The sequence below is a fragment of the Amphimedon queenslandica genome, unplaced genomic scaffold (assembly GCF_000090795.2).
Source record: "Amphimedon queenslandica unplaced genomic scaffold, v1.1 AMPQUscaffold_13512, whole genome shotgun sequence".
Classification (NCBI taxonomy): domain Eukaryota; kingdom Metazoa; phylum Porifera; class Demospongiae; order Haplosclerida; family Niphatidae; genus Amphimedon; species Amphimedon queenslandica.
The window spans coordinates 396,564-412,645 of record NW_003546252.1 but is presented as its reverse complement, the minus strand read 5'-3'; the positions used below and the strand labels follow the sequence as shown (position 1 = coordinate 412,645).

Below are 16,082 nucleotides of genomic sequence, written 5' to 3'. Positions count from 1 at the left end.
AAATTAATGGATTGAAGGTGTGGCATTACTGGCAGCTCGCTTGCAAACTATCGAGATGAAGATATTGGTTCAAAGAGTAACATCAGCGAGCGTCACTGGTGAGTGAGCTTTTCACCTCTTATGATTTATATTTTATACATGTAGTTGATGGGAAGGTTATAAGTTCTATTGGGAAAGGAGTTTGTGTTTTACTGGGAATATCACGTAAAGATACATCTCAAGAGCTAGAATGGACGTATGCAATAAATTTACAATAGTGAAAGAGCTGTCTCAGTTTTTGTTGTGTTGGGAACTGACGAGATGAGGGACAAGCTAAAGTGCTAAACAAAAGAATACACAATGACCACTCCCATTGCAATTTTTATATGGCCTGGGTCATTGGCGGCGGAACAGGGGAGCTGAGGGGCTAAAGCCCCCTCCCAATCTTGAAACAGAAGGGGTAGAGCCCCCCAAGAATTCTCTGCAACCTTGAATAAAACTAACTTTTATCAGTAAAACTAGACCTGCAGTCATCATTTCTTCATTTTATTCAGAGAAAAAGACAAAAAACCAGTCTAAACCCAACAACAAAAAATAGTAGCCGTTTTTGCATAAGACCACACCCATTTTAATGAAATTATTGGTGTTCAGCCCCCCAAAATAAATTATGTTCCGCCGCCTATGGCCTGGGTGCGGGTGCTAGGTCTAGTAATTCCACCACTCTTAATTTTGGAAAGGTGCTGGGTGCTGCTGGTTGAGTAATTAAAAAAAGAGTTCCAAATAGCAGTTCGATTTGTCCGTTTAGCAATTTACAATTACAGTACAAAATCAATTTTTTTTCTGATTGATAGGGTTCGTAAGCTTCTAAACTTAAGAATATTTCAAGACCCTGGTACTAATAAGCAATGGGAGAAAAGTGTTGTTGATCTGGGACTAGAAATTTTGTGTGTGAGCCAGGTAATGCAACTTAATAAATATTAATTTATGAAAGATAATTTTTTTGTTTTTAGTTTACATTGTGTCATGTGCTAAAAGGGAATAAGCCAGATTTCCATAATGCCATGAAAGCAGAACATTCCTCTGAAATGTATCGGGAATTTCTTGCATTACTTGGATCTAATTATAATCCAGATTTAATTAAAGGTCATTACATAGACTTAATTGTTTGCAATACTAAAAATGGCTTTTATCTTATAGGTGGTGAATTTGGTGCTTACATGAATGTACGAATTGAAAATGATGGACCTGTTACTCTTGACATAGAATCACCTTCATTTCCACCACCAAAAGAAGTAAGAAAAATTTACTTTATGCAGCAAGAGGAATAGCATCGTATACAGTGTCAAATTTTCGTCAAGAAAATTTTTGTTAAAATCTTTTTTTCTCTAGTATTTTCAACTATTAGTCCGTAAAAATTTTATCATTTTATCCACAATCCACATGCATGTACTATAAAATGTGGAAGTACAGGATTTCCCACAAAGCTATACAATGTACATGTAAGCTAAACAGCAAGCTTCATGAGCTGACAAGCACTACAATGCAGTACATGTTATTGGAGCATCTTTAAAAATTCAAAAAAATACAATTTTCTCTTCTAGTTATTTTGACAAAATTCGACCAAAGGGTGTTCAGCCCAATTTTTGAGCATTTTCATAATAATTGTAAAGTCCAAATTTGATCTGAATCAGCTCAAAGTTAATACACGACATAAGGACATGTATATGCATCTGAAAAAATTATAAAAATGGATAATTCTCTCCTTGCCATTTTTGACCAAAGGCTTTGGTCATTGGACCAATTTTGGAGCAACTTCAAAAAAATTAATCCAATTTTGATCACGATCAGCTCAAATTTTCTAGACAACTAACATGTATAATAGGAAAAAATAAATTCTTTCCTAGTAATTTTTGTCAAAATATCCTGTGCTAAATTAACAGGGTCATTGGCCCCAACTTTTGAGCAATTATATACTGACAAGAAATTGCATGAGTACTATGCCAAAATCCTGCTGGAAACATTCATCAATCAAAACAACCTTTGGAAATGTGTATGATGATAATTTGAATCCAGCAGTTATACACAAGATTCAAAATACTACATGTATGTATTTACATGAACATTTTACACCACAGAGAAAACCACAAGGTTCAAGTGCGTCGCAAGAGAAAGACAAGGCAAATGAAGAACACAAACAAACAGATGACAGTTAGAAATTAAAATGACATAAATTAAATTAATTGGAAGAAATGTTATTGATAACTTTAGCAACTTTGCGTTTTTCACGTTTACCAGTCACAGAGCACTGGTACTCACACCAGCTAACAGGAATCATGCGACCACCATGACACAATTTCCTAGCTAAGATCACTCCTAATTCACTCTCTGCTGTTGTCAGTACGTAAGCTTGTCCTTCTCCTAAACCCAGAACTCGAGCTTGCACAATGTCGCAAGGTCTGAAACTTTGAAAAAGAGATACTTTGTCCTTCTCAGATGCTCTGACTTCCTCTCTTCTAATAATACCCATCAGTGGTTCCTTAAGGACTTGAGAGCCAACAGAAATTATTTCAACTTTAGCAGATATCTGACTAACAGAAAGTACACGACATAATACTATGTTTCCTTTCTCTGGACACATGAATGGAGGGACCAATGGCTTGACAGTACTCTTGCTATCAGTCACTTTTCCACAGATGCTCGAGTATGTTCCACCATCCCGTACATAGACACCTGTTCTGTTGTTAGCGGAGTCACTATTCGGAGGCAGTTTATCACCAGGAAGTACAAAAGGAGTTGAAGTCAATGGCGTGTCTTTACTAGTCACAGCCATGTTTGTCCACGTGATCAAAAATACGGATGTTTACGGAAATTTACAGCTGAGCAGAATGTTGTCATGGCAACAAACTTAAGGTTTGATGGCGACTCGTACAGTGGAGGAAGGCACACCACGACATTACCCTTGGTAACTGAACAACCATACTAAAAACTAACCAACCTGATGTATAGGTATAAAGAGCGACTTCAGTGGAAATATTTAGCTAACCAACAAAGGCAGCTAAACACTCTCACTTCTCACAGATGGCGTTTCTTATCTTCAAGCTGCAGTAACGATGCTAAGTTCCAAAAGAAGGTACAGGGAAATTTAAGGTTTATTGTACTCAGTTGTGTACGTGTGACATGTCAAATTAATTTCCATTATAGTTTAGCAACCAAAACATGAGTAGCATGCAATGTAGATTGACCATTATGTTTCTTAACATAATATCATACTGAATTCTGCTGTAGATATAAATTTTTGTGTGTTTATTCTAATAGAAACCACCACTGAAACTTCCATTGATTGACCCAGATGTTTCATCACTCACCTGTATCAAAACACCCTATGATCCTGATGCTGTCAGATTAGTTAAAGATCCTTCCCAATATAGCAAGCAAGTATAGCATGCATTTACTTTTTCTTCATCAAAATTATACATGAGCTTTGTGATTTATTCAAGTGAATGTGTATACGCATACTTATTATGTACCATGTGTACAGGACAAATCCTGGGCAGAAAGCAAGACGGGACAGAATAGAAAACATTGAAAAAGATTTGATTGAAGAGTATAACAGGCAAAGAATGTCAAGTGATGAAGATGATGTTTTTCCATTACCAATTGATCCATTTGTCAGAGTAAGTCATATTACCATTGATGCAAACTTTTTTACTTTAAGTACATGTATGTGTATTATGCTACCTGTATGCAGAAATTTTTATTTTCTGCATGGGATTAAATTTGATTGTATGTACACTTAATAGACCCACTGTCTTTGACCATTTACTTGAAAGCTCAAAATTGAGTACATATACATGTACATGTATGTATGTACAAAATACACATGTATAGACATATGCATGTACTTTATACTTTGTGCTGTTTGTGAATCAATACCGTATAGCTGGAAATTTTGGAGGGGATTAAATTTGACGAATTTGGCGTTTTAATAACCATTCGCCAAAATACAAATCTGCCATTTTGAGCCGTTATACGCATGCTCAATGGCATGTGACCACAAATTCGCCAAATAAAAAATCAGCCAATCACCAAAGTTTAGCAATTCGCCAAATTTTAGCCCCTCCAAAATTTCCCGCTATACAGTATATACATGTACAATGTACCTTCAAATGTGCATAAGTTTAAAGTATATGTAGTGATGATTAATTGTGATTGCAATCAGTTCAACCATGCTGCACGACCACAACAAAAGAACATGCACCAAAAATAACAAGAAAAAAATCCTTTATTTACATGTACATGTGTATAATTTTTCTGTTACATATTCTTATCTTGTGTATCAATTTGAACTGATTTTGATCTAAATAGATTTTTTAATAAATAATTTTAAAAATTAATCTAAATCTATGTACATATACATGTACATGTACTATTGTAGTGCTTGTCAGATGTAGCATTACTTTTAGCTCACTTCGCATTCTTTGTGGTAACCTTGATACTCTAGTATAATACTTGGTGCCATAATCAATAAAAGCAATTAAATGCACATAACTTCAATGATTAATGTGATGTATTTACTGTATTATACCGGTAGGTGACTGATACTGATACTGTCTCGCTCTCATCAGATGATAAGATTGATAATGATTCAGACGGTGACTCTCAACAGCAAAAGTTAGTGTATATGATTGAGTCATATATTATACATGTATACAACATGTACATATACATGTATATCTACATGTTTTAAGTGTCACATAAGGATATACACGTTTTAAGGTGTATCAGCTTTTAACAATACCATTTGATTTATTGCCAGTGAAATTTTAAAAAAAATTGACTAAATTAATTTGGTACATGTACATGTACATGTTGATTGGCTCGCTTTTCTAAAAATTAATTTGTCCATGCCAAAAAATTTCACTACATGATAATGATACTGATTTTATGAAAACAGTAAAATGTGTTGCATTATATGCTTGTTGGATGCTTTGCATCATTATAAATGATAAGATATGACTGTTTGCTTCACCTTTTGGATTTGACAAAAGTGAACCAGTTGGCAGACAAAAATAATGTTGGCTTTGGCATTGCTAAAAGTCAAGAAAGAAATGCAGTAAAATTACCAAAGTATCCAAGAACATGCATGCACTAAGTTCTAAGCTCTTACAGCATCGACATGTACATGTACATGTACATGTAAAATAAGAAAATCTAGCTTTGGGCATCTGCTACATCAAAAATATTAACATTCTAATCCTACATGTACACAACATTTGAACAAGCACTATAACTGTACATTGCATGTGTATTAGAAAATATATTAAAAATAACAAAAATTCTCTCGTAGACATTAAAAAATACACAGTATATACATGTTGTTTATTGCTTTATATTGTACATGTAGTTCCCTACCTCAGGACAAGATATACAGATGGCCTTTATTGAAGAGCAAAGAAGAAAAGGCAGAGGAAGAGCTAGAATTAGCTAGGAAACGTGCTGTTTCTCCAACCCAAGAAGCACAAGTTAATAGTGTCACTCATGAACTAATAGAATGGTCAAAGAATTTGGTAATACAATAATGCATACATACAGTATATTTATATGTACCTTTTCATGTACATGTACATTATATTTACAATTATGGACTTATTTTGAATGTAGGGTGATGAAAAGGAGTATATTGATGAAGCAACCATCAAAAGACTATTTGCCAGTGACTACGAAGCTAAAGTAAATCATTATACATGATACATCTAACTGTTATTGTCTTATTGTTTATTTTCAGCCTGTCCTAACAGCTCCTATACATGTTATTGAGTTAAAGAATATTCCTCACGAGCTTAGAACAGACTCTCGAGGTCACACTGGTTCATCATACAGAGCACTATCAGCCGTTGAAAGGCTAAAATTAATAGTCAGTTGAAGTATTATTATTATATTAATGATTGTACATGTATGTGCATAACACACATACACACATACATGTACACGTAGTACAATGTACATGTATACTTTATTCTATTATGTATGGACATTCTCACATTCATGTATTTAGTAGTGAAACTCAGAAACATTGGATAATTGTATTTACATGTACATGTATGTAGGAATCCTCCCCTCTATCAAAAAGTGTTCGTTATAAGTATGGAGCATGGTACCTGAGTCCTTCACTGTGGAAACTACGTCCATGGAGTGAAGTATGTGACAATAATTATATTAACAACGTACATGTACATGTACATGTAATGAATGTATATTTTCAGTCTAGTGTTGTTTATTTACAATACCTAGTGTACATGTAAAACTAAAAGCAATGCGAAACTAAAATTAATTTCCTGTGTTTAACAATAATGACTAATGAAGCTACTATATTGTTTAAGTACATGTACAGTGTATAGCTAAAACTACTGCAATAAAAAATTACCAGATATTGTTACAGTCAGCTAAGCCTAAGACGTGTAACTTCTGTAGTAGGAGTAAGATAAACATGTGCATGTACATTTAATTGACATGTGTTTCTATTCCTAACTAGAAATAATAAAACACTAATTGTTACTGATTTTAACTTTGCATTTCAAAAAAATTATTACTTATAGCATTAAAACTTCAATATTGTCTGCTACATACTGTACAGTTGCTTGATATAAAGAACTGTGTATATTATTTTGTGTACTAGTTTGGTTATGCCCCAAACTAAATGCACAATGTATAGTGAATATAGTACATGTATACCTATCCAAACATTGTATACCTGATCACTTTATAGCCATTAGAAGATCCTAAAGTTGTCAAGAAGAGGGAAGAGATGGAAACCAGAATGAAGAATGAATCACTTGTAAGTATATACATGTATTTTGAAATGTGAATCTTATGGCACATATGTACAAGTATCGAATAAAAATTATCTGCTTTCCTCTATGCTCTGCTGTAATTTTTTTATACTCAAAGGAACACTGTGTACATGTATATGGCTTACACTAGCATGTACATATACATATGTACATCCACTTTAGTTGCTGAGAGAGAGAGAGGATTAAAATGCCTTGTCAAAATCAATAGTCATTTGCAAATTAATCCTTTAATCATTATTGCTAAATTTAATACTTACATGTACATGTAGTACATGCTATGACCATCTACATGTACATGTACATGTATGTCACTTTGTAAATTATACATATAATGTCAATAGAAAATGTTTGTATTTCAGGATGCAGTTTTATCTGAGACACATGGGGCATTAGCATTCAGAAACTTTATCACAAATAAATATAAAGAAGTCCATCCAGAGGTACATTAAGTACATGTGTGACACACCTTTGTCATAACTATTCTATTACTATAGTTCAAAGGGTTACATGTACCAGCACATAAAAGGAACTGATGACATGATAACCAGCACATTCTCTCCCATTGTTTTGAAATTTTTATCACAAAATGACTGAATTGTAATAATTATTTTGCCAAAGGACATATAATAATAAATAATAATATTAATTCAAACAATGTTATTAATTAAATTGGTACTACTTGGTAGTCTGTAAGTTAATTTCAATAATTTATTAGTCTGACTGGATATATCTGGACTCTTAATTGGTTTGCATTCTTCAAACGGGCTCCATAATTTGAACATAAAAAATCTTACCAGCAATGCAAGGAACACTCCTCCCAGCACATCAATGAAATAATGATGAGTCGAATACATTGCAGCCAGTGCTATCCACACAACATGTGTAAATCCCACTTTCCAACCACCCCACGGATGATTCAGGAACACGACCATCGGTATTGCAACATGTAGTGAGGGAAAGGCACCAAACGTTACGGGAGACTTTGAATATAGTCCGTGAAAAACAGAAACACCCATCAAATTGTCAAGCCTGTGGAAGCCTGCTTCACAAGGCCCAAGATACACAATCTGATGATTTCTGCCATAGACTGCACTGTCAGCATACCATGGAGGAGCAGTGGGGAAGGTCACTTGGACAATGGACGCAAGAAAATTGACCCACCCAGCACACCAAAGGAAAGGATAGACAGCACCGCGGCGGTTCGGGTGTAAAATTAGGAAAAAGGCAAATAGGGCGGGTAGTGGGAAATGGAGAAGGTAGGGGACAGAAGCGAGGAAGTCAAAAATAGGATTTGCTAATTGGGAGAGGACAGAGTGAACCTGTACAAAGAAGATAGTTTTCTCTATCCGCCCGAGTGTATCGATATGAGGGTGAGAGACCTTGTCTAGACCAGTTATTGATCGTATCTCGTTATAAAATCGAAATACGAGTAGGTAGCAGGTAAAGGGAAGGAAAGAGAATACCAGCTTCTTGTATTCTATGGTGGATAGAATATCTCTGATTCGACCTGGAAAATCGCTGCATATTTTTGATAGCATTGCCTGGAAAGTCAGAAGAAAGGAAAATAATTACAATACTGCTAGAACCCTACTTTTATTCTCAATAATAAAACCCACCTTTCTAACTATAATTTCATAATAACTTGAAAAAATCCCTCTACAACTAGACTCCAATAGACTGCAGTGATCAGTGAGCTACAGTGAGATTAGTCAGTCAATAAACCACTTGATAATCAGTAACTTACAGTCTTCTTGTACTTGTACTCATTGATATAAGACATATCAAGAGCAAGAGGGCACCCTACCGATTGATCTCATATTGACATTACCGTGTTTACGTCATGTGCCCCTCCCTAGACCCGCCCATGTGTGCCTCCCATTAGACAACAATGGCTGTGTATGCATGGACAGTTTGTGCTTGCTTATCACTCTTAATAGGCGGATATTACATGAAGAAATCAGGCCTCCTCTTCAAATTGGGTTTTCCTATAGGGTGAGAAGAATGTTGTATTCTTTTCTATGTACTAATTTGATGGGATTTCGAATTTTAGTTATTTTTTGTACGCTAAGACATCTCTTGGCTATTTTTATCATCAAAAACGAGTCAAGAAGAGACCAGCTTCATCGGCACCTCATTCTAAAGTTGAGCCAGTAGCAGTTGATGGTAAGTTGATTGGATTGGGAATTTTGAATGAGCATACGATTTTGTGTTAAGAAAGCAAATTTTACATTATGCGGAATTTAATTTTGGTGGTATAGGCATGAGCTATTGATACACACTCTGTGGGAATTAAATAGTGTTTTTGCAATAATCACTGAATGTCAAGTTACATGTAAATTCTAAACAAATATTTTTAACTATTATGTGAGGTAACATCTTAATATGACTTTTAATTCCAGGTACTAAATTTAGCAATTGTAGCACATGATAGATTTTTCAGATATGAATAATTGCAACTAGGTACATGTAATAGCTACATGTACATGACGTACATGTAATTATTAATTGCACTTATTAATAATTTGCAATTTACCCAAAATTTAAAGTCACTTAAAATAATTTAAAAATAGTTTTTTTTCATTTTGACTCCAGGGATCAGTCAGTTACTATTGTATTTATTAGATAAGTTACTTCTATGCATTTTTACGTAAGATTAACTCTTCTTTTGATATTCATATAGATTCCATCGTTATTTATCCTGTACCATATTTGGAGGACAATTATGCATACTTAGTAGTTAATGAAAAGACTAAACGAGCTGTAGCAGTAGATCCTGCTCATCATGCTGTCTTATTGGTAGGTTGTAGTTTATAATAAAATATTACAATTTTTATATGGTGCATGTAGGGTGCCTTGGAGAAGTATGGTGTGACACTAGTTGGTGTTTTGGTGACGCACAAGCACTGGTGAGTTAGTTATCATTAGCAGTCAGTTTTTAATGCATGATATGAGAGGATTGTGAGTAGTGCTGGGCAACAGTATTGATATATGTGATGGTTGCGATATTAAAAATAGTAGCACTATCACGCAGCACTAATTGTGAGCCCTTTTTGTGTAGACTTTTTGGTAAACAAACTGCAGTATAGAACCCAGCTTTTTATAATGCATGTATGTACAGGTGCATATATTCTTATGTACTGTAATTTTAAGATTTTTCATCAGTCATCACTGTTTTGGCGTATACAAATGTATAAGGAATTTTTTAGCACAATTTAATTTATAAATAATTTAATTACGATGTTTAAGCGAAGCAAATTATTTTTTGTCAAGTTTAGAAAGAGTGTCATAGCATGTAATGCATGGTGAGAAGTTACTAAGATATATGTACATGTACTGCTTACCTACCATTCAGTTGCAATTCAGGACAAATTTAGAGAGCCCTGATGAATTAGAATATGTGTTGTTTGGTGAACAATAATTAAACCACTTTAGGCATTTTTCAGTTTGAGCATTGAATTTTTGCAAAAAATTACAAGTATTGTTTGGATAGATAAGTAAAATTAATGAGTCTATGATTTTGCATGAGTAATAGTCACATATTCATTAGTTTTTGATATTAATTTTGTGATAGGGATCATGCTGGTGGAAATTATGAGCTAAGAAAGACATTTCCTCATGTTCCTATATATGGTGGACGTAAAGATCTACCAGCTGGTACAACTCAGTAAGTGTGCAATCATTAGTGGGTTGGAATTATCAGTATATTGTTTTAGATAAAATTTTTTCATGCATGCCAGCAGACCTGGGGTCAAATTTAAAACCTTAATTACAATTACACATTCATTTACACTCCTTTTATGAAATAGACTTAATTAGAATTTCAAAATTTACAGTAATTATATGCTATTTTGATGTTTTTTGTATGAAACAGAACCATAGCTTACTTTTAAAATGCAGTTTTAAAAATTCACCCAGGGCAGATATCTTGGGACTTAGTTCTTGTTTACAGGTTTTCCCACAAAGTGTACTAAGTGACCTTTTGGAGTATAATTATAATAAATTAAATTTTGATCAGAATCAGTTCAAAATAGACATACATGTACAACATCAGAACAAGTATACGTATCAGAAAGAATTTAAAATTGGAGAATTTCCTCCTAGCCGTTTTAGATAAAATAAATAGGCCCAAGACTGTGTCTTATTAGTAATGCAGTAGCGTTACTAAGTAGAATTCACCCCATAGTACACAGTCTCAGCCTCAGGCCAAATTTTTGAGCAACTTTTAGAATTCATTTTGATCAGAATTAACTCAAGCTACAGATGTATAACATCAGAACATTTACATAATTGAGAATTTTGTCCTAGCAATTTTTCACAAAATATGTGTATATGTATAAAAACCATGATTGAGGCTTTTTAGTGTGTACTGAGCAAGCTAAACAGCACACCCCTTGAGCTTGCAAGCACTATACTGGGAAACTGTGATCGTCACACTTTCAGTTTTACATGTGTACAGTGTATGTACTTATGATCATGTAATGTAGTGATTGACACTTCATTTGTATTGGTTTGGTATTCAGTAGTAATACCCTATGACAACTCAATTTTGATAAAAATTAAATTACAATTAGGATATGTAGTTGTGTACACGTAATTTGTAATTGTCATTGAGCCTCTAATAATCACAATTACAACTGTATTTGACCCCAGGTCTACCTCAAGGTTACTTTTAAATGCGGGTACTATTAATTGCGAATTTTGCGTTTGAGCTAAAAATCGCAATTATTAATACGCACAATTATTAATAATGACTTCATGATGCCATATAACTAATAGTAATAATTACTTAATCCTAATGCCAGCAAAATCTACCTTGTGCTAAAATTGCAAAAATTTAGTACCCGCAATTAAAAGTCACTCTAAGGTATATGTCAGCCTTTAGGTAGTTATTTAGCATTGGGGAAAATGAGCTTTAACTTCTTTATTTAATAATTAATTTGTATATTCATGTTATTTGTGTCATACATGTAGTTCTCATTAGGCTGCACTTTAGTAATAATGTTTTTAACCAAACCATCTTTTGCACAGCACACATACATGTACATGTACATGTATATTAAATAGGTATACATGTGTTAGGCTCAAGGTTGATTCACAAAATTAATGTTGACTTAAGGTCAACATTTACGTAACATGAGAATAGAGATAAAGCTACATACACATGTAGGTTTACATTTGACGAAATGGTCAAAAAGTGTGTGGGCGATTTGACCTTTTGACACAAAAACACTTTGAAGTTGACGCGAAATTGGTTAAATTTTAATTTTGTGTTCATTTGCATTGTTTTTTATGGCGAGTGTAAACCAGTCTTTACTCTCTATTCTTACCTTACGTAAACGGTGGCCATTGGTTTATATAGCACTTCCCATCTTAACATAGCCTTACGTTAAGTTAATTTTGCAGTGTGAATCAGTCTTAAAGCTTGTTGTACATAATTCTGGGGAGAGTGTTGAGTTTACATGTAAAGATAATTGAAAAGCTTTATTGGTCACCAATGAGGCTACATTTAAATGATGTAATTATGTACATGTACATTATTTTATTATAGTTTTGTTGATCCTGGTGTTGATATTTTCATTGAAGAAATGAATTTTCATGCTATTTGGACACCAGGCCACACTGTCGGTATGTTCATAAAAAGTAATTACATGTACATGTATGTTAATGAAAGTTTTAATTTAAGGTCACATTGTGTACTTTCTAAAGTCCACTACACCTCCTTGTCTTTTTAGTGGTGATCACTTATTTATTGGTGGCTGTGGTAAGTACTTGTATATACATGTATGTAATACTATGTATGTCTTATTTGTTAACTTATTGTTAGGGAAAATATTTGAAGATAACCCTGAGGTTATGTTTCAGTCATTGCAAGCTATAAAAGAATTGCCATCTGATACTTTGATATTTCCTGGTAAGTAAAAGCATTATGTACTCTTAGTCTCTTAGGGAGGGGAAAGGTGGAATACAATGTAGCTTAAAGAAAGGTTTTGGCTTTTACAATACATGACGAAATGTACATGTAGGTTTGCATTTCTCCCGAAATGGATTTGCTATTGGTGGTGTCTCTGTTATTTCTGTATCTGTCTAATAGCAGAATTAAAATGTAGCTGTGGTATATGTGTATGTTATAACCTACATATAACATTGGTTACAAATTTTTGTTTGCCAATTATTACGAGTTTTTATTGGAATTACTTACATTTCTTATCTTTTTTATTAGGTCATGAGTACAGCTGGTCAAATTTGCAGTTTGCTCTTATTTTTGATCCACATAATGTTAATGTCCAGGTAATGCTTCTGAAATCATGCTGGTACATGTAATTTTGTGTGTTTAGTTTTCTTGTATTTGCATTTAAAAAACTACATCTTTAGACTTATTTGCAAAAGTCACCTTTTATATTTTTTATACACTATTTAACTACTGTATTCTCATTGTTATTATAGAAGAAATTAGACAATATAAAAAAGTTAAGACTCAAACGCCAGGCAACTGTAAGTAGAGAGCAGTTGGAAAGCAGGGTTGATAGTACTTGGTTGAAAACATTAAAAGTGAATGTTCTTTATGACCTTTTTAGGCTCCTGCTGTTTTATCTGAAGAGCTACAGTATAATCCATTTTTACGTACAGACAGTGTAGCATTGAAAGAGACACTGAAACTGAAAGCTAATGTATCACAAGTGGATGTTCTTAGAAAACTTAGACAAGAGAAAGATAAATTCAAAGCTGCTGCATAACTAAATTAGAATTTTTAAAAGTAAAATTTTGTATTTCTTTGACATAGCTACTAATAATTTTAATATTTAAAAAGCCACTCCCATTAGCTTTACAATGAATATAATTTAGGTCACATTTTGCATACTGAATAAGCTACTGCTACACCTCTTTTTCTATAAGTCAGATATGTTGATGGGTTTAGATCTACTTGGTGATACTTACTTTAATGGCTCTTATTGTAATGATTCCATTAAGGGTGAGCTGGCACATTTGCTACTGGTATTTTGTATTAGTGGAGCTGTTTGTGCTTTCCTTTGTTTTCTTACTATTATTGTTATGATATTCTGTAGACTCTTCACATTGTTAACTCATCGTCTCATAATATACATGCTGCTGGGAATATTCTTTTACTCTTTCATAGTTGCTGCTCAATGCATGAACTACTGGTTGAATATTTGGAAAGGAGAACATGCTGTTGTATGCATTGTGGAATCGTATTTTACTGAATATGCTTGTTGGGTGATGTTGCTGTCAGTTCTTATGGTGACACTTCATTTAACAGTTATGGTACTCTTCCCTAAGTTTCACATCAAGATGGGTAGATTAGAGCCATTTTACATTCTTTTCCCATGGTTATTTCCTTTATTGGTTGCCTGGATACCGTTTGTTCATAACAATTATGGTATATCTGGTTCATGGTGCTGGATAAGACTGTACAACAATAACTGTTCTCTCAACAAAGAAGGAATGATTGAAATGTATGCTGTTTTGTATGGTGAGCTGTTTGTTGGATTAATTTTGAATAACATTGCTCTCATAATCATTTTTGTGACACTGTGTAAACGTGTTTATTGCAATACAACGTGTCCAAATTACAGGAAAACTTTGAAGCAAACCCTCCCATTGGTAATTTATCCAATTTCTTATCAGTTGTTTACCTGGTTTGCAATAGCAAACAGATTAAATCAAGCACTCAATAAAGGAAGTGGTGGAACATGGCTCTTTTATATGCATGCTTTTTTTGGTGCAAGTGGTGGCTTTTTTGCTCCTTTACTCTCATTACTGTACATCCTTTTTCTTCGTAAAACCATTAAAGATAATATCAGGAAGTGGCACTGCTTGAAGTGTTTCTTTGGCCCTAAAACTGAAAGTGAAGCAACCGATACTTCTAGACTGATAAATCCTGATCAACCAGAGCGTGCGTCATCGACAAATACTAATCAACCAAGGGAAAGTGAAATAGAAAGGGAATATGAAATAATAAATTAGCGTACAATGTCTGTAAGCTAATTTTTGATGTTATAATTGATACAATTATTAAGCACATCTATGCTAGTAACCTAGTATCATTTACAATTTTGTGAATTAGGGAACTGTGGCATTTAATTCAGTTTTATTTGCAGGGAGTTTATACCATGATAGTTTGAGTGCCCATTCATATATATTTCAAACATTTTCAGAGGGTGGCGGGGAAAATTCTGTGATGAAGTTAGGGGGTACGGAGATAAGATTTAATTTTTGTGGGCTAGTTTGTAATGCTTTTAAACTTAGATCTAGATCTAGTTCATTAACCACATTGGACACAAATAAGCAGTAAGTTCCAGGGGTGGGGCTGATTCAGTGCTGCTGAGAAAAATGGCGTCAAGTGAGAAGTCTAAAGCAAGTTCTAGTGGTAAAAGTGAAGATAAAAGGACTGATTCTTATTACATTAAAGAACGAGAAAGAATAAAGCGACTGTTTTTAATAGAAGTAGTACTTGCGAATGTTTTTGTCTTCGTTTTTATGTATGGTGGATACTATTGGACAAATTTTATTCCTGTGCCAGCCAGTATGGCCTTTTCTACTCGTATCTCCTACACATTGAGGTGTTCCCTTCCGATGGTACTGGTTCTTGGGTTTGCTGTGATAGCTGTTATTAGGAAAAGAGTCATGAACCCCAAACTGTCCAACCCTCTGAGTGGAAATGACATGATAATGCAAGTGGATAAAAACTTCCTGCAAAACACTTTAGAGCAGTTGTCTCTCTCTTTTCCTACTCTCCTAATAGCTACAGCTTATTTTGATACACCAGAAATGTTGAAGATTATACCTCTTTATTCTTTCACTTTTGTTTTTGGACGTGTTGCGTTTAGGGTTGGATATGGGTTGGGGCCAAAATATCGCTCAATGGGTATAATAACTAATTTAGTTTCGTTTTGGATATTGGTGACGATTGTTGCATACCTGATGTTCGCTAAAGGACTTGTTTATGGACTAGGAGATGTGGTATATCCTCTTGGTAGCACCGTCTCAGGTAGCAAAGAAGAACTTTGAACCAATTGAGTCTTGGCAAATCTTTCTGTTAGTGTTCCTTTTTTATTTTGCTATTTTGACTTTTCTTCCTTTTTTATTTTTTGTGGATGTTTTGCTATTGATTTTATTAAGACTATTTCAGTTTTCTAATAACGACATTGGTCAATGTGAAATATAATCTATAAAGGAGGGATGATTAGACTTTGAGAGCAGTGCTAATAATGTAAATTAAATTTGTGGAGCATC

The 16,082-nt window shown here is 33.9% G+C and overlaps 5 protein-coding genes across 5 annotated transcripts; 3 read left to right on the top strand and 2 right to left on the bottom strand.

Annotated features, from left to right (window-relative positions):
- The first annotated feature begins 15 nt into the window (after positions 1-15).
- Positions 16-2,246, top strand: LOC100640315 (D-tyrosyl-tRNA(Tyr) deacylase 1-like). Its single transcript, XM_011411054.2, has 6 exons — positions 16-98; positions 145-235; positions 831-936; positions 990-1,122; positions 1,177-1,271; positions 2,115-2,246. Exons 1-6 carry the CDS (start codon positions 56-58, stop codon positions 2,190-2,192), a joined length of 546 nt encoding a protein of 181 aa, XP_011409356.1. The 5' UTR covers positions 16-55; the 3' UTR covers positions 2,193-2,246.
- LOC105316238 (exosome complex component CSL4-like) lies at positions 2,132-2,835 on the bottom strand. The gene has a single exon (XM_011411061.2). It carries the CDS (start codon positions 2,807-2,809, stop codon positions 2,216-2,218), a length of 594 nt encoding a protein of 197 aa, XP_011409363.1. The 5' UTR covers positions 2,810-2,835; the 3' UTR covers positions 2,132-2,215.
- Positions 2,835-7,460, top strand: LOC105316370 (protein FAM47E-like). Its single transcript, XM_020004476.1, has 12 exons — positions 2,835-2,941; positions 2,986-3,109; positions 3,295-3,410; positions 3,518-3,653; positions 4,571-4,650; positions 5,384-5,546; positions 5,641-5,709; positions 5,765-5,893; positions 6,087-6,176; positions 6,746-6,814; positions 7,190-7,270; positions 7,325-7,460. The coding sequence occupies exons 1-12, from the start codon at positions 2,895-2,897 to the stop codon at positions 7,361-7,363; spliced, it is 1,143 nt and encodes a 380-aa protein (XP_019860035.1). The 5' UTR covers positions 2,835-2,894; the 3' UTR covers positions 7,364-7,460.
- On the bottom strand, positions 7,407-8,661 carry LOC100640190 (inositol phosphorylceramide synthase catalytic subunit aur1-like). The gene is made up of 3 exons (XM_003383320.3): positions 8,575-8,661; positions 8,447-8,524; positions 7,407-8,371 (listed from the first exon to the last, which is right to left on the bottom strand). The coding sequence occupies exons 1-3, from the start codon at positions 8,608-8,610 to the stop codon at positions 7,478-7,480; spliced, it is 1,008 nt and encodes a 335-aa protein (XP_003383368.1). The 5' UTR covers positions 8,611-8,661; the 3' UTR covers positions 7,407-7,477.
- A 35-nt stretch (positions 8,662-8,696) lies between these two features.
- LOC100638032 (hydroxyacylglutathione hydrolase cytoplasmic-like) lies at positions 8,697-13,650 on the top strand. Its single transcript, XM_003383306.2, has 11 exons — positions 8,697-8,822; positions 8,881-8,993; positions 9,511-9,626; positions 9,678-9,736; positions 10,402-10,494; positions 12,379-12,455; positions 12,514-12,591; positions 12,655-12,741; positions 13,051-13,118; positions 13,275-13,322; positions 13,406-13,650. The coding sequence occupies exons 1-11, from the start codon at positions 8,719-8,721 to the stop codon at positions 13,562-13,564; spliced, it is 1,002 nt and encodes a 333-aa protein (XP_003383354.2). The 5' UTR covers positions 8,697-8,718; the 3' UTR covers positions 13,565-13,650.
- Positions 13,651-16,082: the final 2,432 nt, after the last annotated feature.

Coding starts and splice junctions, on each gene's coding strand:
- LOC100640315 (XM_011411054.2), top strand. CDS start 56: ATGAAGATATTGGTTCAAAGAGTAACATCAGCGAGCGTCACTG. Junction 236..830: donor TCTCAAGAGCTAGAATGGAC/GTATGCAATAAA, acceptor TCTGATTGATAG/GGTTCGTAAGCTTCTAAACT. Junction 937..989: donor AAATTTTGTGTGTGAGCCAG/GTAATGCAACTT, acceptor TTTTGTTTTTAG/TTTACATTGTGTCATGTGCT.
- LOC105316238 (XM_011411061.2), bottom strand. CDS start 2,809: ATGGCTGTGACTAGTAAAGACACGCCATTGACTTCAACTCCTTTTGTA.
- LOC105316370 (XM_020004476.1), top strand. CDS start 2,895: ATGGCGACTCGTACAGTGGAGGAAGGCACACCACGACATTACCCTTG. Junction 5,547..5,640: donor TAGAATGGTCAAAGAATTTG/GTAATACAATAA, acceptor TTTTGAATGTAG/GGTGATGAAAAGGAGTATAT. Junction 6,177..6,745: donor AACTACGTCCATGGAGTGAA/GTATGTGACAAT, acceptor ATCACTTTATAG/CCATTAGAAGATCCTAAAGT.
- LOC100640190 (XM_003383320.3), bottom strand. CDS start 8,610: ATGTCTTATATCAATGAGTACAAGTACAAGAAGACT. Junction 8,525..8,574: donor AGTACAAGTACAAGAAGACT/GTAAGTTACTGA, acceptor ATCTCACTGTAG/CTCACTGATCACTGCAGTCT. Junction 8,372..8,446: donor ATGAAATTATAGTTAGAAAG/GTGGGTTTTATT, acceptor CTGACTTTCCAG/GCAATGCTATCAAAAATATG.
- LOC100638032 (XM_003383306.2), top strand. CDS start 8,719: ATGGCTGTGTATGCATGGACAGTTTGTGCTTGCTTATCACTCTTAATA. Junction 13,119..13,274: donor CACATAATGTTAATGTCCAG/GTAATGCTTCTG, acceptor TTGTTATTATAG/AAGAAATTAGACAATATAAA. Junction 13,323..13,405: donor GACTCAAACGCCAGGCAACT/GTAAGTAGAGAG, acceptor TGACCTTTTTAG/GCTCCTGCTGTTTTATCTGA.